General features: G+C 41.5%; 1 protein-coding gene across 1 annotated transcript; it reads left to right on the forward strand.

The window, feature by feature from the left end:
- The first annotated feature begins 5,875 nt into the window (after positions 1–5,875).
- zgc:154093 (CRIB and BORG_CEP domain-containing protein) lies at positions 5,876–19,492 on the forward strand. The gene is made up of 2 exons (XM_012854260.3): positions 5,876–6,025; positions 18,249–19,492. The coding sequence occupies exon 2, from the start codon at positions 18,583–18,585 to the stop codon at positions 19,456–19,458; it is 876 nt and encodes a 291-aa protein (XP_012709714.2). The 5' UTR covers positions 5,876–6,025; positions 18,249–18,582; the 3' UTR covers positions 19,459–19,492.
- The last annotated feature ends 4,920 nt before the right edge of the window (positions 19,493–24,412 follow it).

Raw genomic sequence — 24,412 nt, forward strand, 5'->3', positions numbered from 1 at the left:
GCCACATTTCATGTCAGCCTGCTGTAAAATAAAGGCCACAAGATAAAAACAAAAACAATCAAACAGAGAAAAAAAAACACTAATTTATTACGGCCTAATGTGGAAGCAAGCCTGAATGTCTCAAACGAGTCGTTCACCGCGTGGCATTTAAGATTTCTGACGTTTGAAAGGAATTAAAGGTTCCTTTTCTCTTTTTGCTTTTTTTCCCCCTTCTAGTGTTTTTGATTGTTTTACGATCCTCCTTGTCGCCCTCCTCCATCGCCCCTGAGGTTTGGCGGTTTGCTTCAATCACAGAAAACTGAGTGGAAACACATGGAGCCTCATTTACTGAAGAGATTCCCAGAATTCCTCCCTGTGAGGTCACTCGGTGTCTCCTCTGTGAGTCATTCATGACTTTCCCTACTCGGAAATGGAAAGAAAACCTTCTCACTCGCTTAGCATGAACCACAGTAAGGTCTTCTGTTAGCATGCACTGGGACGCAAGCGAGGCCAAAAGATTTTCATGGATTTCCTTTCGCAGAGAAACGACAGCATGGTTGATCTAAGTACTTTGGGAAATGACAGATTAAAAAGAAAAATAGGGTCGGGGCGGCCAAAAAGAAAAACATCTGTCAAAGTGGGTGACATGGAAGTCAAACTGCTTCATCATGACTTTCTTGAGATTCTTGACGTTGCACAGTAATCATTACCCACCATGGGAATTACTTTGGTGATGGGAACAGTAATTCCCATGGTGTCAAATTGTCGTTCTTTTTTTGTCTTTGCACATTCCCCATCATCCAAGCATAATTTTTCTTCAAGTACCATGCTTTCAGTATAGCGTAAAGCTTGCATGTTTTGTTCACATGAGATTCTGGATTGCCCTCAGTTATGAGTATGAACAGAAAGTTTTTGCTTTGATTGTCATAATTGTTGAACGTTTGACCCACTGGTGACCGGTCCAGGATGCATCCCTGCCTCTCTACCACTGAACACAGGCTCTAGCTCCCTGAATAGAAACAAGCGAGTATAGGCGATGGATGGACGAGTGGAATGTTCTTTAGACTAATGGTTGCAAGCCAATGCTCACAATTCAAGTCAATTCAATTAAATGTTATTTATATAGCGTCAATTCATGATACATGTCATCTCAAGGCTCTTTCCAAAGTCAGACTCCATCGAATCCTCCAGGTTGGTGAGAAAGTTTCCTCTCTAAGGAAACCCAGCAGGTTGCATCAAGTCTCTCCAAGCAGCATTCACTCCTCCTGAAAGAGCGTAGAGCCACAGTGGACAGTCGTCTGCATTGTTGATGGCTTTGCAGCAATCCCTCATACTGAGCATGCATGAAGCGACAGTGGAGAGGAAAACTCCCCTTCAACAGGGAGGAGAACCTCCAGCAGAACCAGAACCAGGCTCAGTGTGAACGCTCATCTGCCTCGACCCACTGGGGGCTTAGAGAAGACAGAGCAGAGACACAGAAAGCTCAGAAGCTCACATTGACCCAGGAGTACTTTCTATGTTAGATGGTAATAGCGGATGATCTGTCTCCTCTGGATGATGTCACAGGTAACAGAACGCCAGACCAGGTGTACCTTCTATGAAGAGAAAAATGACAGAGAACAAAAAGTTAAACGTTGAAATAACAACAAACAATGCAGATTGGAGAGCAGTAGGAGAACTTAGCAGAGTGAGAGAAATAGGCCCTGATGTCCTCCAGCAGCCTAAGCCTATAGCAGCATAACTATAGAGGTAGCTCAGGGTAACATGAGCCACTCTAGTTATAAGCTTTGTCAAAAAGGAAAGTTTTAAGATTAGTCTTAAAAGTAGACGGGGTGTCTGCCTCACGGACCAAAACTGGGAGTTGGTTCCCTTGGAGAGGAGCCTGATAGCTAAAGGATCTGCCTCCCATTCTACTTTCTTCAATGATGATTCCATATTAGAGCAACGGGATGTAGACTAATGATGAGGTAATGGGTGGTGATTACTCACTGTTAATGGAGATGAGGAAGGTTCACGTGTGGCAATTGGCAGTGGATGGTAATGTGGTAATGTTCTCTCTTTGTTTGTTTGGTGGAGCAGAGCGTGTTGGAAAGCGGACAGTAACTAGGAAGCAGAGCATAGCAGTCCAATACCTTCAGCGTGAGTGTGAGCATTTCCTGCAAAGAACTGAGGACTTACTCAGATTAGTACAAAATCCCTGAGAACAAGAGCAGCGCCACCAAAGTTAGGCCTGAATACAGCGCTGTGAGCAAAAACAATCTGGTATCTGCCTCAGGGGATCTGATCCTCTTTAGGCTCCTCCTGATTAGTCCTGAGAAGCTGCAGAGTCACACCTGTGAACCACATCCTGCTAGGGAGACGTAGGAGAAACACACCAAGATCTGAAGACAGGGTGGGAAGTCCTAGTCTTTTTTTTTACTCCACAAATGATGTCGTCTTTAGACCTTTAAATCCTGTTATAATTTAACCCGAACATTGAACATCTAGCTTTTTCAGCCCACCTGATCAATTCCAATGACCTTTTGGGCAGATTTGGTTATTACCCGACGTCTTTATGAGGATTTCTTTTCACCTCTCACTTTTCAGTTACATTTTCACATTTAGCAATAGTCTCTCTTTTTTTATGGCTGTTCAATGAAAATTTGCTCAGGTGGAAGTACCTTGGTGTCTCGTTGATGATGGGAGGACACAGCGGGAAACTGATTGGGAGTTTGTTGCTGTGGTCTTTCAGGCTGAAGAGTGAGCTGATCCCAAAGGGGACGGTTGGGAATTGCTGGTTCCTCTATGTCCAACTCCTGTCTGAAATCATCATGACTGAAAGGGTACTATTCTAAATATAAACTGCTGAAATGCCTTTCCTACTCGGGTGTTTGATCCTCTCATTGGTGGAGCCAGAACCCCAAATTTCTTCTTGTGATTCTCTCAGTCCGCCGTGGACGACGTAGGCCTGGAAATTGCTGCACAGCAGAGGAACCCCCGGGATTCTCTGTGTCTTCAGTAACCTGCGCATAATTAGATGATGATAAATTGATGAATGCTTTTTAGCTGTTGGAAAGGTAAAACTTAAGGAATGCCATGAGGCATGAATCAGGTAAATATTCTCAGAAATTAACACACATTGAATCTATGCCGTGAAAAACAACAAACCTAAATAAGCTGACTTTGTTTACCAGTGACATCACTCCTCTTAAGGTTTTGGCTCTGAGCGTTATCCCGAGTCGTCTGCATGTGTCAGCGGCAGATATACTCGCAGTTTCTGGGAAGCAGACGGAAGCTGATTCAACCGTGGGAGTTTTTTTTTTTTTCCTTTCTTTTCTCCCCCTTATTCACACAATCACACAAGATTGTGAAATCCACAGTTTCAAAGTGGAAGATTTATCCCACCTGGGCCGAACGAGCCGGTTTCACAATAACACACGCGAACCTCCGAGGACGCACCGACTCATGTGCCGACGTGTTTTCAAAGCGGTGGGAAAAGTTAAATCCTGTTTCTCCTCCTTCATCAACCACTCTTGGGGGGGAAAGAAGCCTTTTTGTGAAAGCAGACGGTGTTTCTGCTCTTAATTCGCCCAATTTCTCTTCCTTGTTCAAACGGACCGAACCCAATCCCTGTTTAGGGTGCACACAGAGCCCCCCCCTCTTCTGTGTTTCGGAGCTGGAGAAACATCAACCCCTCTGGGGGTCTTGGCATGGGGTTCCTCCTGAAGGGAAGGGGCTGGGGGCCTTCTGTGGGGCCTGCAGGACTGGATTAGCGGTCTTCATACGGACCCAGCTCGTCTTGATTTGATTAGCTGAGGTCATTTCTGTGTGTAATTCCTGCCGAGTGATATAACCACATCTGTCAGAGGGGTTGTGTAACTTTCTTCTTATCTAGCTAACACATTCCACCCTTTGTGCACAGAGCGAGAGCGATGCGCAGACGTGCCGCGATAATGTTGCCTTGTTTCAACTAATTTCTTAAGCTGAAGACACATCGAGAATCCCAACTCCAGCAGGAAAGGCATGCGCCGAGGTCACAAGCAATAACGGCGAATTCCCAAGACTTGCTTGTCGCTGCAACCTTGGAGGCGGTTAAAGCTGTGCGAACGGTTGTTGCACCGTGCTGCTTCAGCGGAAAACAAACCCATCTTTCTTTGCATACATGCACAAGGCTGAGCACAGAGCGAATGGGTTTAATTTGCCTTGAAGGCGTCCTTGAGGGGCTGTAAACAAGGCCCGTCTGCAGTGTGACCTGCAAACAGCACGCATCTGCATTCTCCATTTGTTAAATCCTCATTACCTCACTGTAATTACGCTCAGCCGCGGCAGCAGTCCTGTTGGGGCCATCTGAGAGTGCTTGCATGGGTTCTTTTTTGCTCCGACTAGCTTTGACTGAGCCAGCAGATAAAGATTTTAGGGCACATGCAAATGCAGAATAGCTCCCTGTGATGGGTAGACGGCATGACTCTGTGGAAAAGAAAGGAGAGAAATATTGGGTTTGACTGACCCAGATAGCTGCTCCGCAGTTTTCGTCTCAGGAAATGAAGCTCAAAGAGCTCGGAAGTCTGTAGGAAAACAACCGAACGGGTTCAGCTTTCAAAGCGTTTCTCACCCAGAAGTTATTTCTGGACAGACGTCTTCCCCTCCGAGTCCGGGCTCGGCCCGTTCTGGTTTGGATCATGAACAGTGGGTCTGTGTGTTTCTGCCTGCTGCTAATCAAATTAAAGCCCACAGCTCTCCTCACCTCCGCTCGGTCTGCCACAGCAGGACACCAGCAGTGAAACGACTCCATAATTACCTCGGGGGAAGTGGACCAGAACAATGTGCACCGTCAGTTTTGCTTCTGTTTGGAAACAATGAAAATAAATCTGTGTAATTTACCTTCCTCTGTCCATTAAAATGGACCAAACACGTTTCAGTTGAGCGTTAAACTTTTTTTTTTACCTTTGGTTTTCTCCTGTGATGATTTCTCACCGTTTGATCTTTATTTGCTCCACAGGTGTCTAATAAAGAATCAGTCCTTTGGTTTGTTTTTTATCAATAACTTTGGGATTTGATTGGTTGTCATAGGATTTTAAGTCCTGCTTCTGTTCCTCAGGTCTTACTAGTCAGGTTGGTCAATGTTCCCTCTAAACAGGAAGCAGTGACAAAAGTCCTGCAAAATACGACAACATGCATGTATGCTGCTAAACATGCATGTTTGTGACTTCTATATATGCATGTGTTAGGTTTGGGGATGCACAGTTTGCTGCATTGCACCAAGAAGGTCCTGGCTTCGACCCTGGGGTCTTTCTGCAGGGACTTTGCATGTTCTCCCTGTGCATGAATGGGTTCTCTCTGGGTACTCCTGCTTCCTCCCACAGTCCAGAAACATGACTGTAAGGTTAATTGGTCTCTAAAATGCCCTTTGGTGTAAATGTGTGCATAGTTGCTGTTTTTTTCCCCATTCTGTCTTAAGTGCTGAGAGCCTGAGTTCCTTTAAACCAAAGATAACAGCCTGTTTGTTTAGAGCTGCCTTTGAATCTTCATGTTCTATTTAAACATAGTTAGATTAAGTTTGCAGTCCAACTCGTTTTTTTTCTAGGTACCTCCAGGTTGGTGGGCTGGACTCTGGTTATGCTACTGCTGCTGCTAGATGTCAATGTCACACAAACAGAGGAGTCGACCACATTTTCTCTCCTGCCTTAAGTTGTTGTTGTCTATTATTTACAATTTTTTTGCACCACTGCATTTGATGATTAAAATAAATATTTGATGACCTGAAAGAAAGAAAAAATCTGTGAAAGGAGAAAACTTTCACGACACAAAACGGTTTTTATCTCTGCCTTGTCGTTGGAAGGTTTTATTTTGAAATCTCAAACCGGATGTTCGCTTCTGTGCCACTGGCTGAGCAGATTTAACGCGTCTCCTCCAGCTGGGAGGCTGATCCACTTTAACTTTTCTCAGAGACAGTAATCACAGCCCGTCAGTAAGAGGGTTTATTCCCGCTCCGTGTCCGTGGATTGTTGGACTATAACCTGCCGTGATTTTTCCCAGGAGAAGAGACAGAGCCGCTGATTATTCTCTGGTAAATATCAACTCCAAATGGTTATTTTATTTTATTTTGAGGGGGATTTTCTCCCCCCACCTACACGCACACACACAACATGTTATGAGCTCGGTGGCTGCTGCTCAGCTTCTGGATGGGGCTTTTGTGTGTCTATTATGCTGAAAACAAAAAGAGTAAAAAGTGATGTGTTACATTTTATTTGTTGGAAGGCTGCGTGCGACACTCCCTTTGTGCGCATCCGCGGACCGCAGGCAGGAAAAGTCTCAACTTTCCACTTTTCAGTGCGCGTTGGAACGAAAAATGTCATTTTATACTAATTTCTGTGATATTCACCCACGGTCACGGTCATATCTAACTCCCCAGAGTCTGTTTGGACTATAATTAATTATTATTATCTAATTTATAAACAGACACGAATGTTTCCCAAGCGCGTTCAAGTTGGTGAACCAGACCAAAAGTGATCCAAACATGACTTAAATTTTATTAAAGCCCCTTTTTTTTTAGGAGAAAATAACGTAAACAAAATGTACTGAATGTGTAACTGCGTGGATGTTTCCTGCAAAGGGGGAGTGTTCCTCTGAAATCAGTCAGCTGGGGAGACTTCAGGAGGACCTGCAGTTACATAACGCACACAGTTTGAGAGCTGAGGAGGTTAATTGGACTTTGTTCCTCTGATCTCAGCCTGTTACCCTGAATGCAGCCCAGAAGCTGCTGGAACCCCTTAAACTGACCCGAGTTTGGCAAAATGGCAACGCAGCCAGATGATGGAAAACCCAAAAGCTGCCCTCAGACATGAATCACAAGCTGAGCTGATTCAAGACATTTAGTCACCGGCTTTAGGGGAAAGATGTCATTGTTTGGAGGATGGCCGAGTTGGACAAGAAATAAGATTATTGATTCAGAGCCGGACAAAGGTTTTCAGAGGCCCTGAGCAGAATTTCATTTTGGTGCCCCATAATAAATAAAGTAATTTTTAATGCTTAAAAAAACACGGTATCATAATCATGATCACTATGTAAGGTTTTAACGATATATGCGTATATGCATATTTAAGATTTCCAATCATAAAATGATTAAAGATCCCAATGGTACGCAGCAGTGAGCTTGACAATAACCTAAACGCTCATTTTAACCAGAACAATTTGTTATTTGAGAACTAAAACACAACATTTGTTGGCTCCGGGTCAAACGGCATTGTTTCTAGAGATTACGACCCCTGAGGGTGATATTTTATTATTGGGAGACAGATGCAAAGATGTGTTAGTGTTTGTTGATTATACAGCGGAACTCAGTTTATGTTGATTTATTATTATTATTGTTATTATTATTACAAACTGTTTACTTTTCTCTCAGTTTCGAGGCACATGTGGTGATCTGTTGGTTTTGATAACACAATTTATTCAGGCAACAGGCATGAAAAATACTAAAAAAATCATTATTGATGAATATGTTGGATTTAACTGGTGAGGTTTTCCATTTCCCTCCAATTAGGTTGCTTTCACTCCTCTTGGGGCTGTTCTTATGCAGAGTGGAGTGGGGAAAAAAACCCACATACTAGAAGCAACTTTTATTATGCACATTATTTGCACCAGAAATGCTTTTTAATAGGTGGGAAGCTACACAAGGGCGCCAAGATTAGTTTAAAATTAAAGATGTCCTTTAACTGCATTTGCTTCCTTTAGCAAAACTAACGTTCTGTTCCTTTTCCCTTTTTTTCTGTGGATTTTTTTTTTTTTTTTTTGCTGTATGCATTAAGCACGACTTGTTTTACAACTAATTAGTGAGGCAAAAATTATAATAATCTTAATTAACAAGGAAATAATGTTGCCTTGCAGCAAGATCCCAGATCAAATCCCAGCCTGGGGTCTCTCTGTATTGAATTTGCGTGTTCTCCCTGTGGATGCGTGGGTTCTCACCGGGCACAGAGGAAGCCAGAGAGGCAATTCACACATAACTATGGGCAATTTAGAGAGACAGCTTTGTTTTTCTCTGCGTTGCCCTGTGATGGACTGGCAACCTGTCCAGGGTGCACCCCACCTGTACAGACAGCGGATGGATGAAATAAGGAACAGGGTGTATCGTGCTCAGGGCTCCCCTCAGGCACAGGGACGTGCTTTAAGTTTCCCATCTAAGGATTTGAGTGGTCCAAGGAGAGAATGATGGTGAACTGAGGCCATAGTCACGGGCAACCAGGGTTAATTGATGCATGTGGGGAGGGGAAGGCTGGCTTTAGAGGCCTGACGCTGGTTCTGATTGGACGGCGTACACGCTGCATCACGCTTTTTCTGTGGCATATGGGGCTGTCCGGTCTAGGTGCCCATGCTGGTCGTAATGTTATGCCTGATTGTGTAGTTTTAATTCATGAGATTCAAAACTCATTCATGAGTCCCTTCAGTGTTTTTTAAATGAAGAAAGACAATTGGTGTTCTGTTTAGAGCTATTAGCCGTGACATCATCGCCCATATATGGTAGCGAACTTCTGGATTTCACGGGAAGACTCAAAAATGCTCTTTTTGTCTCAGAAAAATGTTCGCATTAAGGAACAGTGGAAAGGCAAATGATAATATATAAATCGTCAAGAGTTTTTGTTTTTCTTGCTTCAAAATATATATTTTTTGTAAATATTTAGTTGTCAGACTCTGTATTAACGGCTTCTACTGGTAATTACTTCATTTGTGCATTATGACAGCTGAATGGTAGAGCAAGAGTTCCTGAAACCTCCTGGTGAAAACATGTATGGAGAGCGGACCAGATGCTGTGGATGTTTAAGAAAGTGACCAAGATTAATAAACAGGGAGGTCTTCTGAAGCAGCCACATAAGAAGACACCCAGCTGCGGTGTGCATGAAACGTTTTCTCGGCTCAGATGCAAGCAGCAGAAATTATATAATTTGCTCTGAACTGCGTTAACTCTCAAATTATGAAGGTTTTCCTCAGGATTTTTGAAAGCTACTCTTTGTACACTTTTCCTGCACTGCAAAAACGTAACTAAAAATGACTAAAATGTTCTTAAAATGAGTGTATTTATCCTTCATTTGAGCAGGTAAACAAGACGATCTGCCAATGGAATAAGATTTTTGCACTTAAAACAGGAGCAACTCATCTCCATTGTCTTATTTCAAGTGCATTATATCTAATTATCTTATTTTAGGGGTAGAAATACTCATTCTATTGGCAGATAATTTGATTTATCTGCTCAAATCAAGGATAAACGCACTAATTTTAAGAAATTTTTACTTATTTTTAGTTCCGTTTTTGCAGTGTGTGTTCATTCAAGTTCTCTTCGAGGAGCCCTGAGCTGTTGCAAGGTTCACATACACCTTGGGCCGGCCCTGGATTATTACAATTTATTTTTTAAAATATTAAACCCATCAAAGAAGAACCAACCGTGGGCAAAATAACCATATGAACCAAACAACAACAAACCAAATCAGCTTTACTTTGTTGTCAAAAAACAAAGGAATTAGGAGACGGGCGGAGCACTTTTTGGCCGACTGTCGCCTGCTGTGCCGAGCTACTCTTCGGTCTGCAGACGAACCACAACAGGAGTGTTTGTCCCAGATGACGGTGACCAGGATGATGATGTTGAGCTCGCGGGTGGCTCGGCGGTCCTGTTTCAGCAGGGTCTGGAAACAAATGGTGCCTGAGAGCAGAAACAGATGTTGGACCAGCCTCCTCCTCCTCCTCTTCGTCCTCCTCCTCCTCCATGGTTGATTGCATCATCACCCCGTGTCCCAGATTTCCAAATTGCTGCTTCCAGGAAAGGTGATGCACGAAGCAAAGATGTGCCAGCTAACCTTCCTTAAGCTGACGTTCTCATTTAACCCTTTAAAGCCTGACTCAAGAAATATTTTGTCATTTTATTTAATTTTTAACTTTTTTTGGATGCCCTATAAGCTAAACTGAACTGCACAACAATGTTGTAAACGTCTAGATTTCTCTTTTTTTTTATCTATAGGTTATGATACATTAGCCATTTTATGATCAGGTTTTTCTTGGACTTTCCAAACTCAAGAATATTCTGTCTTAAAGAAACATACAGCACACTTAAAACACGTCAACATTTAGCATATGTTAGGGTTTTGAGTAAAATACAAACAAAAATGTTTATATAAATGATTTGTTTTAGAACTAAAGGGGATGTTTTTATTTCCAGCATCATTAGCTAGGAGTAATCTGCCAGCAAGGAGCAAAAATGTCAATTTTGTAACAATTGTTGCTCAAATAATAGTGAAAATGTGACACAACTAATTTTTTAGAGCTGTACCCATTGGCTCTGCACTGGATTGGGGCCATTTTGGTGTGCTATGAAGGATTCTTCATGAAATAAAGAACATTACAGACCCCCTGAGCATCCTCTTCATCAGACTGTCGTACAACACTGGATTCATTCAGAGACTTCTTTAGAACCGCTGTAAGACGGTCCGCTAAGAGGCAAGGCAAATTTATCTGTATAGCACATTTCAGGACAGAAACAACGCAAAGTGCTTTACATGACTGAAACATAGGAAAATAAAACAGAATAAAAGCAAGTTGGAGTAAACTGTAGAAACAAAATAAAACATGGGAATTAGAAATTCAAAGCAAATATTAAAAACAGCTGGACTACATTATATTATTATTACATTATCCATTTATATAGTACACAACTCAACATTTACTGCATTTACTGCTGCACTTTATATTTTATTATAATGCTGCCTTTTTCCACCTGAAATCCAATTACACTGTCGTAACTTGTATGCAAGGAGATTTGGTTCTGTATGCACTCTGTACATACAAAATGACAATAAAGTTGTCTAAGTCTAAGTCAAAGTTGAACTAATGATGTTTCAGTCATGTAATGCTTTTAGGCCCTTACTTTTCATCATGAAATCAAACTTTCCATCCTGGGGAAAAGATCGGCTCTGGCTACAGGAGATCCTTCCTGGCCGCAGCCATCAGCATCTACAAAAGCTCTGAAGAAACATGCAGAACAACGTTTAAATTCCCTTTGGGATTAATAAAGTACATTTTATTGAAAATTAAAGAAGCTTTTGCTTAAAATAAACCAACAGATTACATGTTTTATTAAGAATCGGAGTGCAAAGCACTCTCTGTGTGTGAACGAAATGTGGTCCCAGGATCTGATGAAGGAGTTTTTTCTGGGCACATCCCACTGGAAGGAGAACCAGAGGATGTGTTACCCCCCCCCCCCCCCCCCCCAGCCTGGAAATGCCTCAGGATCCCCCATGATCCGCACCAACACGGCCTCGGATACTGCTAGACAATAGACAATGGCCTATTTTTTGGTTAATTATTACAAAATGAAACATAAATACATGTTTTTTTCAACTCTGTGTTTTCCTTTTTTCCTCTTCAGACAAATCCCTGATTCCAAAGTTAGCCTAAACAACTTTTAAAGACTTCACAGGAACACCAACGTTAAGTAGTAAAATGCATTTAGGTAATTTTGTAAAAAAAGAAAAAGAAAAAAAGAAGCAACCTAAAACCATTAAATAATACTTCATGGGGCACACAATGACCCAATATATAACCTGCTTGTTATAGCTCAATGTTATCAGAGAAAAGAAATCTATAACTTTTAGGGATTTAAACTTTTTTTAAAATAAACATCAAACACATAATATCTCCAAATTAAGCAATTTATTGATGTTTAAGGACTGGTAAAAACTTTTTTACAACATTTTCCACCTAAATCTATTTGTTTTTCATTTCATTTTGAGTAAATGTGTTTCTTTGAGGGTTACAGCATACTGTTTTCGTGAAATAAAAATAAATATCAGCATAGGTTGGCAGAATAGACCCTTTAAATCAATCAATTGGAATTTATAGGACTTTATAGAGTGCATAAAAGCAGAAAATATACAAATAACAAGTTTGGTCATAAAGTCACTGCCTGAAAAGGAGCTTTTTTATCCTGTTATTTTTTTGGCATAGTTGGAAACAAACAGATCAGATGAATGATCGTATTTGAAAGTGTGTCATAAATTGTTTGTAATATAGAGTTTAATTACTAATTATATTTGAACCCGATTCCCCCTCATCCCTGCGTGCATTCAGTTGATTGAATTTCCTCTGTAATTAAATTAAAGAGCTAACTTTGGTTTAAAGCTTCTTGTCTTGTTCTAATTTGCTTTTCCGTCACATAAATATGATTAAATTACTTTGTGGCATCGTCGTTTGGCTGTAAAACTGAACCATGTGCAGCTTTGCAGCAGAACATCCAAGTTTTCAGAGAAACTGTTGCTTCCTTGGTTCCTCTGAGCCAGTTCTGACTGGTCCTGGTGTTAATATCCCTCTTATTGTGGTCCAAGCTTTTCCAGATTTAAGTCTGGGTGTGTTCCTGTGCTCTGCGTTTTAATGCCTTCAGTTTGTTAGAGATCCACGTGATTCATTTCTTCATTTCTTTCCTTATTTCGTTTGGACTTGCAGAGCTTTATTGCTCCTTGTGTTGAAAGGAGGGTTGACCCCTGATTGTTTTTTGTTGTTGTTCTTCTTCTTTTATGGCTTTCCAACACTTGAATTGGACTCGGCAGCAGTTTTAGATGTTGCTGCACTGCGTCGTTGCTAATTGCAGACATGTTTGTGGAAATGAATAAGATGTTTGAAGATAAATTACGTTTTTTTTACCCCCTCTCTTTTGTTCACATAGTTCTGCATGAAGGAATTAGTCCAGTTTTACAGGCATGAACCAGTCCAGCCTGTGGTTTCCTTTGATGGGATGTGTTGGAACGGAGGTTTTGCAGCAATAGTCTTGGAAGATCATCAGTCGTGTTTGCAACATCTTCTTATCCACACTGATCGGTCGCTCAGACAAATACTTTTATTCATGGTTAAAGAGTTACGTATGGCTCAACTTATGGTGCAACCATTTTATACCTACTGGTGCCTCCTTGCAAATAACAAAATCACTTTTTTCCTACCTACTAGTTTCATTAGTATATTGCACTTCACCTTGTTTAAACGACTAGTTAAATAAGATTCATGAGTAAAGGGTTGCGTACAGAACCATTGGTTGAAGTCACAAGGAAGGCGAGGAAAACTGTTTATTTTTTTTACCTCTGTGTCTTATGATGCAGAGTTTTTGTCTTTTACTTGAACCTTCGATGATGCAGGGAGTATAGTAGCTTGTTTTGAAGAACCGATGAGAAGAAGCTGCTGAGGAGGCAGGCAGGAGGACACACAGTGTGTGGTGTGTTCAGAGATGTAAGCTACACTGCAAAAAGGGAACTAAAAGTAAGTTAATATTTCTAGAAATTAGTGTATTTTCCTTTATTTGAGGAGCTAAATAAGACTATTTGCCAATGGAATGAGTATTTTTACCCTTAAAATTAGTTAGATAATTAGATATTCTGCACTTGAAATAAGACAATGGAGATTAATTGTTCCTATTTTAAGTGGTAAAATCTTATTTCAGTCTCATTTAGCTCCTCAAATGAAGGAAAAATACACTGATTTCAAGACAATTTCACCTTTTGTAGTGTAGGCAGCAGAACCGTCAGCAGAACACGGCTGATCGGCAGGAAACGACTACGCTGCTGGGTTTTCCTGCTTAAGAACACCATCTGGGTTACAGAGCTACTCAGAGCTGTACAGTACAGACACGGCATGTTAACCCATAAACAATGGACTGCTGTATTTTCCTTTTCTCCATAGTGACGTCTCTGAATCCAGCTGGATGTTCTAGAATCCAAAGGATTAATTAAACTGGGGACTGCCACCCTCTAGAGCAGAGATGGGGTACCAAGAGTTGCGCTGATCTTCTGGTGGTTGTCCATCACTGGTTGTCTGTCAGAAGATGTAAAACATTTTGGTCTCCTCCATCTAAACAAAGATTTTACTCAATTGTTATTCTTTGCACGAAATCAAAGTTTATTTCATTTTGTCTATTTTTGATGCATAAGAAATGGCTTATTTGTTGCTTAAACCTTTTGTTTTGTTTTATGGAGGCAGTTACTGCAGTTATTTGCTTTATGCCTGTGGCCGCCATATTGGATCTTGCTGCTGAAATACATCCAACCTTATTCCAGTGGACTTTCCTGACTTCAAAGTTAGAAACGTAAGACTTCCAGCACCCCCGCCATTATTTAGTGTTAGTAACATATAGTCCAACCTTCTGCACACCATTTTTATTTACACCGTGAACATTTTATTGTATAAGTATTGGGGATTTCTGGAAAAAAAAAAAAAGGTTGTGAAACTGGCTCTAAAGACCAAGAACCTTCATTTAGTTTGAAACAAGGCAAGGCATGTTTATTTATGAAGCACTTTTCGGTAACAAGACGGTGCACAGTGCCAGGTTTACGTCTATCTTTCACAGATTAATGTAGATTTTCCTTCCAACGCAGATCTCTTGCAGGAATACTGTCATGATGTGACATGTTACAACTTGGCAAAGATGTTCTTGAAAGCAACATTTCAGCAATGCTGAAAAACTGTTGCCTTTTGGGACCTTTTTAACTTCAGTGCTGCGTGATTAGAAGGTTATAAAGCATATATTGATGTTTTTGTGTTTGATTGTGTAACTCGGAGCTTTTACTACGAGAAATGGTTAAATATGCTCACCTGTGTTTTAATAGCTTATCAAACGTTTAAATGTATTTTTCATCTTCCAAGCTGTGCGGCTGTGCCTCCAGCAGCCGTTGAGGTCTTTCAAATGACAGAATCCATGTTCGGACATCGCTTTATGAGCAGTAGGGAACGTTTTTTTTTATGGTTTTCAGAATGCCGAGCTGTAAATGTCCGCTTTGGATAGTCAGCGACATGCAGCTGCCTGCCGCTCTTTTATTTGATCACAGTGGGACAGAGCTGAGGAAACGTACTGTAGTAATAATATAACAATAATAATAATAATAATAATAATAATAATAATAATAATAATAATAATATTATTCAGCTGCACATGGTCAGAATTATTAATGCAGGTCATAATTACATACATCCCAATTTTTATTTGGACAAATAATTAGATAAGATAAATTTGTTTAACCTATTGTTATTGTACAAACTAACAATGTGTAGTAGTACAACAAAATTGGACCACTGATACAGAAAAATGATTATTACACTTGCACTTGGCCCACTTTAAATAGGTGAGGTATATATTTTTAAATAGGTGAGGTAATAATTTTCTACAGGGTTGACGTCAGAACTTTGCTAAGATATCAATTGCTAGTTTGGATGCGTCTTTGGGGTAATTTGCCTGGTTGAACAACCAGATTTGTCAATGGTTCAATCATCTAGCTGTTAATTTTGTAGAAGTCCAACTCTTCATTATTCCATCCATTTTGAGGCATAGCCAGTACCACTGGCAGCATACAAGTCCCACAGCATGATACTGCCACCTCCATTTTGGTAACTGGTACAGTGGAGATTTTAGCATTTTTGATCATAGAATCTGCAGAGTTCATTTAAATCGTTTGGTTTTTGGCTCAGACCAAGTTTCTAAGGATAATCCATACATATTTAATAATGTTGAGGTTTGGGTTAAATGTTTTCCTTTCTTTATCCGAATAAAACCAGTTTAAGTGGGTGCGTTTAGGATCGTTGTCTTGTTGTAGCAGCAACATGTGTCCTATAGTTTCGACCATCCAGCAGGTTGGGGGAGTGCGAGAATCTTAGAAGCAGTCAAGACCAAGAGCTAGACTTTGTCAAGACTCAGTAAAACCAAAGCCAACCTAATGATGGACCATTTTACAGACCGTTGCTGTAATCCTGATAACGTAGTTGTTGCTGCCATTAGCAGGAACTCCTGCTCACTATCAAGCTAACTCTTAGAGCTAACCAGTTTCCCTGCTTAGCCCAACCGTTTCAGTTTGTTGGTGGACCTAAACTTGTGTGCAAGTAGAGTTTAAGTGACATGTTTCTTTTCCAATACATCTGACAAGCTGGCAACAAGTTAAATAGGCAAACCGGACACCTTTGAACAGCGCTTACGCCCTGCTAAATGCTAGCTGAATTAGCTTTAGCCGCAGGCAAAGTGAATGGAGGCGAAGGAACAGAGAAACCTCCAAATATTTGCACTGGAAAATATTTCCCACTCTTGTCTTTTTCATTCCTGTCATCTTCTCAACAGCAGCACGAAGACGCACAGCGGGCAACGTTGAAATTGTCAATGTTTTTTTAAGTTTTCACGCTAGGTTTCAGTCACTAATTGAGCCCTACAAAAACATAATGCTTGATATTATTTCCAAATAGCTCAGGTCTTGTCTTGTCCCACAATCACAGAAGCCTTTTGGCTTGTTCATTTGGGCGGCTGCAAACTTTAGTTGAGTCTGAAGATGATCATTTCTGGAGCAGGGGTTTCTTTTTTTGGTCAGCGCTGCTGTTCCTGGTCGAGCTTTGGTTGTTTTCAGGTGGTTCCTGAACATCCTCACCTATCCTTTCATCAGGGAGGTACAGTTTGGGTATCCTACCATTCCTGGGCAACTTGGTCTTGAATCTGCTTGACTTTTACTTTCTTACAGTTGTTTTCATGTAAAATCTTGGTGTCTGAAGTTGTTTGGAAATGGCCCCAAAAAAGATTTTCTAAACACGTGTAACTCTACAATTCTTAGATCTTCACTAAATTCCTTGAGTTTTCCTGTTTTTTTTGGGGGGTATGAAACAATCCAAAAAGTGCATGGGAAAACTCTTTTTATGCTTAAAAAGAGAATATACCAGCTCATGATCTCTAAGTAGAGGTTAAAAGATATTTGACTAGACAAGATAAAACAGGATCTGCAGCCTTGAGCACCACCTATTAAAAGATTGAAGTATTAAAGCTCATTAAGATCATAAAACCCTGATCCTGTCATGGAAAAAGTCCCAGTTTTTTTACCCTTTAACCATATATATATTATATAAAGTATTCTCTGCCTGGCTGAAGCTCTGCCGTAAAACCCAACCCGATTGTGGCCCAATGTGTGAACATTTACTGCAGCTTTTTCAGATGCCGCTGTCATGTGATGGATACCAGAATATCATGTAGCTGTGAATAACCCCCCCCCCCCCTCCCACCCCAGGGCTGTCGGTGCTTCAGTCCTGCACAGACATAAGCAACATGTGAACGTCTAAGTGTTGAAACTCGGTTTCTAAAGCGTTTAACGGGGAAAATCGAAGGCTAGCGCAGGACATTAGTTGTGTCTGTTTCAGGCGTTTATTGAACAAGAACTCTGCAACAATGACAAGACAAAAAAAACTGCTTATAAATGTGTTTAAATTCTGATGTTAAAGTGTCGGAAAGAGATGCCTTTTGTTGTTTCTTGGATGGTGAAAGCATTCTTTTGTGACAACCTGACCGTGAACCCATCACATGCTCTGCGCAGCTTCAGGCGGGTTTGTCTCAGAGGTGATAACAGGCTCACAGCAGAGAGAAGGCAGGAACCTTTTTCAGAATCATGCTTTAATATCACTGCAAAAACGGATCTAAAAATAAGTAAAATGTTCTTAAAGTTAGTGTATTTGTCCTTGATTTGAGCAGGTAAATAAGATTTTTTGCCAATGGAATGAGTATTTTGACCCCTAAAATAAGATAATTAGACATCCAGCACTTGAAATAAGATGATGGAGATGAGTTGTTCCCATTTTAAGTGCAAAAATCGTATTGCATTGGCAGATCATCTTATTTACCTGCTCACATCAAGGACAAATACACTAACTTTAAGAACATTTTAAGCTTATTTTAAGTTCCGTTTTTGCAGTGTAATCACAGAGGGAAATTACTTTTGTTACATGCTCCAGATATACACACATTTGTATATATATATTTACAACATTCCACACAAAGTAATATAAATATATACATATATAAGTCAATATATATATATATATACATGTATGTATGTATATATATATATATATCTATATATATATATATATATATATATATATATATATATATATATATATATATATATATATATATATATATATATATATATATATATGTATAACTATAAACTAGTAAAGTGAATTAGGCAACCCTTTCTGACGTTACTCAGTACACGGGAGCGATTCTGTGCGGCGACTCGTTTGCACATACTGTATTTTGGGGGACGCAGACCCCGCTCTGCAAACATTGGGGTCGATCACATGTTCTCTGGCTCTAAAATGAAGGGTTGTAAATCTCCCCCAGCCTTCATTCCTGCCGCCGCCTCCCTTCCCCTCCACCTCATCTATCTCCCTGTGTTTTTTCCTCTTCTCTTCATCTCTCTGAGCCTCTGTTTGATTCCCCTTTTCTTGTGTGTTTCTCCTCACAGATCTCCAGTGTTTTGATGCCACATTCCTGACGTTTCGGCAGACCTCAGAGGACTAGACGGCGAACAAAGATCAAATTTTTCATCCGTTCACGCAGTGTTTGCATGGATATGGCTTTCCTGTGCAGGGGAGGAAGACAGAGGGAGCTGATTTGAGGTCAAAGCCTTTCTCCTCTCACCCCTGAGACACATGTCTGCCTGAGGAGCGGCTTTCTCTATAGTGGGAGACATAAACATCTGCATTGCGTTGGAGAATCATCCCCGTGTAGGTTTGTGTTGATAGAGACGTCAGATTCAGTGCGTTTATTTGCTTTTAGGGGAATAATTTTAAAGCAAAATGCCAGCAAAGACACCCATCTACCTAAAAACTACAACCCCCAAGAAAGGCAAGAAACTGAAGCTGCGGGACGTCCTCTCGGGGGACATGATCAGCCCCCCGCTGGGCGACGTCCGCCACAGCGCGCATGTGGGACCTGAAGGCGAGGGGGACATGTTCGGAGACATCGGTTTCCTCCGGGGCAAGATGGACATGCTCCCGTTCCAGAGCCGGCCGCAGAACGGCCACGCCCGCTCGCACAGCATGGAGAGGCACGTCGACGAGGGCTTCGACGGCAAACAGGAGGCGCACAGCTACGCCTACAACGGCTTCCACTACCAGCACTCCTCCAACGGCCTGCTGAAAAGCACCGTTTCCATGCCGGTTTGCATCGCCCACGAGCAGGCCCCGCCCAAACCGCCACGCCTCCACCTGGACGACCACGCCCCTCCCCCGGTGCATCCTCAGCAGCATCCTGAGCCGAGCCACAGACGATTAACCGACAGCCAGCATCAGCAGCCCCCGTCGTCTGGGCTGGTTTCAGAGCCCTGCAGAGACATATCCATCCCCAGCGCCGTGCGCCGGCTCGTCCCGTCCTCCGGCTCCTTCTCAGAGTTCTCCTCCGAAGACTCCCTGTCGGAGACCGGTGGGCCGCCCGATGTTCGCCGGGGCCTCAGCCTGGACTCTGACGCCGGCCTGAGCAACGAGGATCTGAGGAGCGAGCGCAGCGACTCGCCCTGCGCCGCCGTTCATCCGGCGGCCGTCACCGCCTCGTCCGAGGTGCCGCGGTCCGACTCCATGGCCAGGCTGGACCTGGATCTGGGCCCGTCCATCCTGGAGGATGTTCTGAGCATCATGGACCGCTACAAGACTGAGGACGACCGCTGCGAGCTGTGAAAACACAACTGTGATGGAGACTTTTTTTTTTTTTTTTTTATATATACCTGTTCAGATAAACGTTGGGAGTGTAAGAGATGGAGGGGTTGGCGTGTTACGATTCATTGTGAAATGCAGAACTGTTGCTGCTTCAGACCCTGAACCAGTGGCGGTTCTAGACCAAATTTACCAGGGGGGCCAAGGTGGGGCCAGTGTTTTTTCACAGGGGCACAGAACAAAAAATGAAACAATAAAATGGCAATATTTAACTGTGTAATAATATTAAGTGAGCCACTTGTGGTTTTGGAACTGCAGGTTTCAGACCCCTGATCTAGCAGTTGAAAACTTTGCCCCCAGCTCAATACGGCTAAAGCTAAACGTGAAACATCTTAATTTTTAAATCCTTCTTAGAGTAAAACTGTATAGGTAAAAAATAAAATTGGTCAAAGTAACCAATCAGTTATGGTTTCTTTACCATTGCAAATAATTATGAGAAGTGTATTTAATCTTATGTCTTTAGTACAGGGGCCATAACAGGGGCCAGGACTATTTCTACAGGGGCATGGGCCCCTGTTGGCCCCTGTCTAGAACCGCCCCTGCCCTGAACCTATCATGAACCGCGGCACAAACCTGCCTCCATCTAAGCGCAGAGGACTTCCTGCTCCCGTTTCTGCTCTTTTAATGGTTAACCACGTGATAAACTCTCCCAGACTGACCTGGGAAACCAAACAGCTGCACATTTATTATTAGAAACTTCGCTGGATATACATTTCCACAGCTGAGCTCGTATTAGAACGGCCAATCCAGGCAAAGCTTCATGCCATCTTCTCTCCTGTAATATCTTCTTAGAGCTGCAGATGAAATGTGACAAACCCTTGATGTTACTTTTTTAGATTTCAGTCACCACCTACAGTTCTAAATGGATTAAAACCAACATCTTTCTGACATATTTTTTTTTATCAGAAAGTGACTCAGGATGATTTTATTTTTATTTTTTGATGGTTCAGAAGCTTTAAGAAGCTTGTAAGAAAAATTATGCTTTTCTGTTTGAAATGCTCTCCTGTGTGGAGGCTCTCTGTCAGCCCCCCCAAGCATGAACGTTCATCATTATCACAGTAGCCTACCGTTGAAATGTCATTTATTCTGTAAATATCTCTGTAAATCTAAAATAAAGATATTTCTTATAAAGAAAATCTCGTTTTTTGAACAGCTGTTCACACATATTTTGATAACAAATATATATTTATGTGTTGATTGGTCTGAAGACAAGAGTATAAAAAAATTATAAAAAAAATTACAGAAGAAGTGCGTGAAAAATAAAGAGTATTTTTTTCTCACTCATTTCTGGAAGTAAAATTTTTACATTACATAGGTTCATTACACAGAGAGTGAAGAGAATGAAAACAATAATTCAGTGTCCTTGTAAATTGGAATATTGTGAAAACGTTATAGACTATTCATAGAAAGTTGAGTGTAAGGAAAACACATTGTCACAAAAAGTGTGCCAACAACTGAGATAAATGCAGCCTTGAGTAGATTTTCATGCAAAATCAATTCAATAATGTGTGGGAGCTTCACAAGGAGTGGACTAAGTCTGGAGTCAGCGCATCCAGAACCGCTGACCCTACACATATGTAACAAGTGGCTTTCCTTGGCTCAGGAGAAACAGAATTGGACTGCTGCTCAGTGGTCCAAATTCCTCCTTTCAGATTCAATTCAATTTTATTTATATAGCTCCATTTCATGATACACGTCATCTCAAGGCTCTTTCCAAAGTATTTCAATCAGATCCTCCAGGTTGGTCAGGAAGTTTCCTCTCTAAGGAAACCCAGCAGGTTGCATCAAGTCTCTCCAAGCAGCATTCACTCCTCCTGAAAGAGCGTAGAGCCACAGTGGACAGTCGTCTGCATTGTTGATGGCTTTGCAGCAATCCCTCATACTGAGCATGCATGAAGCGACAGTGGAGAAAAACTCCCCTTTAACAGGGAGGAGAACCTCCAGCAGAACCAGAACCAGGCTCAGTGTGAACGCTCATCTGCCTCCACCCACTGGGGCTTAGAGAAGACAGAGCAGAGACACAGAAAGCACAGAAGCTCACATTGACCCAGGAGTACTTTCTATGTTAGATGGTAATGCCAGATTATGTACCAGGTGTACCTTCAAAGAAGAAAAAAAAAGACAGAACTAAAAGTTAAAAGCTAATACAACAAACAATGGAAATTGGAGAACAGTAGGAGAACTCAGCACAGTGAGAAAAGTACAATCTGCATTTCATTTGGAAATTAAAGTCCCAGAGAAAAGTGGAGAGGCACAGAATCCACGTTGCTTGAAGTCAAGCCCGTTTCAGTGATGGTTAGTACATCTTGTACTTTTGATGATCATGGCTTACAGGTGAAGAAAAACTCAATATCTTGGAAACTTCAATCAAAAAAGTAGTTTTTAAACAGAAATGTGCATGCGCTGTGGTAGAGCTGGGTTCAATTCCTAGCATGTGGTGTCTCTCTGCATGGGGTTTACATGTTCTCCCTACACATACAGTACATGAGTTCTCTCCGGGTACTCTGGCTTCCTTCCACAGTCCAAAAAACATGACTGTTGGGTTAATAACAGTCAAGGCATTTCGTTGCCTTGTACCTGTACCTGTGTAATGACAATAAAGTTGATTCTAATCTAATCTAATAAGTCTCTGAACTGGCCTTTGCTGTGAGTGTGTGTTTTATGTATGTTGCCCTGTGATGGACTGGGGACCCTGCCTCTCGCTCAGTGACTGCTCCACAGGAGGTGGAAAATTAAAGCAGCATCTCCGCAGCCTGTCAGCAGAAGGGGGCATGAAGTGCTCTAAATTATCCTGGTAGATGGCTGTGTTGACTTCGGAAGACCCGGTGGACCAGAACCAGCAGATGACACGGCGCCCCAGATCATCACTGACTGCAGAAACCTCACACCGGACTTAAAGCAAATTAAAGCAACACTCTTCCTTTAGACTCTGGGACCTTGAGTTTGAAGGGAAATGTAAACCTTTACTTTAATCTGAAAGGAGAAGTTTGGATCATTGAGCAACAGTCCAGTCATGCTTTAGGAGTGGCTAGACACAAGGAACGCAATGTTTGGTGCTCATGTGTAGGAGTCGTCTTTGGCTCCTGATGCACAGACTCCAGCTGAGTCCCCTCCTTGGGAATCTTTTTGAATGGATTTTTCTTGACAATCCCCTCCAGGCCGCAGTGATCGCTGTTGCTGGAGCACCTTTTCCTTCCGGTCAGCTTTCTATGAAAATGCTTGGATCCAGCGCTCAGAACCAGCTTCTTTTGCAGTTTTGGTCCGTGAGGCAGACACCCCGTCTACTTTGAGGACTAATCTTAAAACTTTCCTTTATGACAAATATAATAGTTAGAGTGGCTCATGTTATCCTGAGCTACCTCTATAGTTATGCTGCTATAGGCTTAGGCTGCTGGAGGACATCAGGGTCTATTTCTCTCTCTCTGCTGAGTTCTCCTACTGTTCTCCAATTTGCATTGTTTGTTGTTATTTCAACTTTTACCTTTATGTTCTTTGTCATTTTTTCTCTTCATAGAAGGTACACCTGGTCTGGCGTTCTGTTAACTGTGACATCATCAGGGGAATGCAGATCATCCACTATTACCATCTAACATAGAAACTATGTTTCTATGTTATAAAGTATGTTAAAATAAGATAAGAGATAAGATAGGCTTTATTGATCTCACATTGGAGAAATTCACTTGAATGTTCTGGTTCTGCTGACAGTTCTCCTCCCTGTTAAAGGGGAGTTTTTCTCCACTGTCGCTTCATGCATGCTCAGTATGAGGGATTGCTGCAAAGCCATCAACAATGCAGACGACTGTCCACTGTGGCTCTACGCTCTTTCAGGAGGAGTGAATGCTGCTTGGAGAGACTTGATGCAACCTGCTGGGTTTCCTTAGAGAGGAAACTTTCTGACCAACCTGGAGAATCTGATGGAGTCTGACTTTGGAAAGAGCCTTGAGATGATGTGTGTTGTGAAATGGCGCTATATAAATAAAATTTTATTGAATTGAATTGAGCTTGTTTGGCTTCCAGTAACCTTCTTCTGTTCATCTGTGTAGTCAGCAGTCTTCCCCATGACTCAGCCGCCTCCTGACCCAGACTGTGAGGCCATAAGGGGCTTGGGGAGTCTATGGAGGCGTTTTGAGGTCATTAGCTCATTAGGGTGTGACACTATGAGTTTCCCATATTTAACCTTTTCACAATACTCCAAATTTTTGTACCACTGAATTTTGTGCTTCTGTAAACTATAATTGTCTAAATTACAAGACATCAAGACTTAATATTTTTCACTCTATGAGTTGTAAATCTCTGGGCTGCAACCCCCGTGACCCTAAAAGGGATTAAGCGGGTCAGAAAATGGATGGATGGAGTTGTAAATCTATACTACATGAGTTTCCCTTTCAGAAATGAGACAAAATATTATTTTTTTTAGATGGACCTGTAAATTTATGTAGGAGTGAAGAACGATGTTAACGATGTTAACATTTAAACGATGTTTAACTTTTTTTTTTTTATTAAATATTTAGTTTCCACTGCCCTCCAGTGGTCACCTAGAGTTACTATTTTTTATTTGATTTTAATTATTTTGTCTGCATGGTTGTGTAGATCTGTAACGACAATAGAACATGCTTTATTTTTCTTCATCTAATTTTTATTTTTATTTTAAATAATAGATTATGACAGCAGGATAATTAACCAATAAATTACTCCTCCATCCCCCTCCACAGGCCTTGTGAGGTACACCTCGGTAGTAATGCGTCGGGCTCGCTTTTTTGCTTTTAGAGCTGCCCTTTTTTCTTTATAGCAGAGATTCATCAACATGTAAGAAACATTTCTCCAAGATTATGGCCTTTTTGAATCCCCTCTGAAGATGTCAAAGGTTCTTCTGGATAGAGATCTTATGGCTCTGGATGTAACGAGAATAGTGAACTCA

The sequence above is a fragment of the Fundulus heteroclitus genome, chromosome 18 (assembly GCF_011125445.2).
Source record: "Fundulus heteroclitus isolate FHET01 chromosome 18, MU-UCD_Fhet_4.1, whole genome shotgun sequence".
In the NCBI taxonomy this organism is placed as follows: Eukaryota; Metazoa; Chordata; class Actinopteri; order Cyprinodontiformes; family Fundulidae; genus Fundulus; species Fundulus heteroclitus.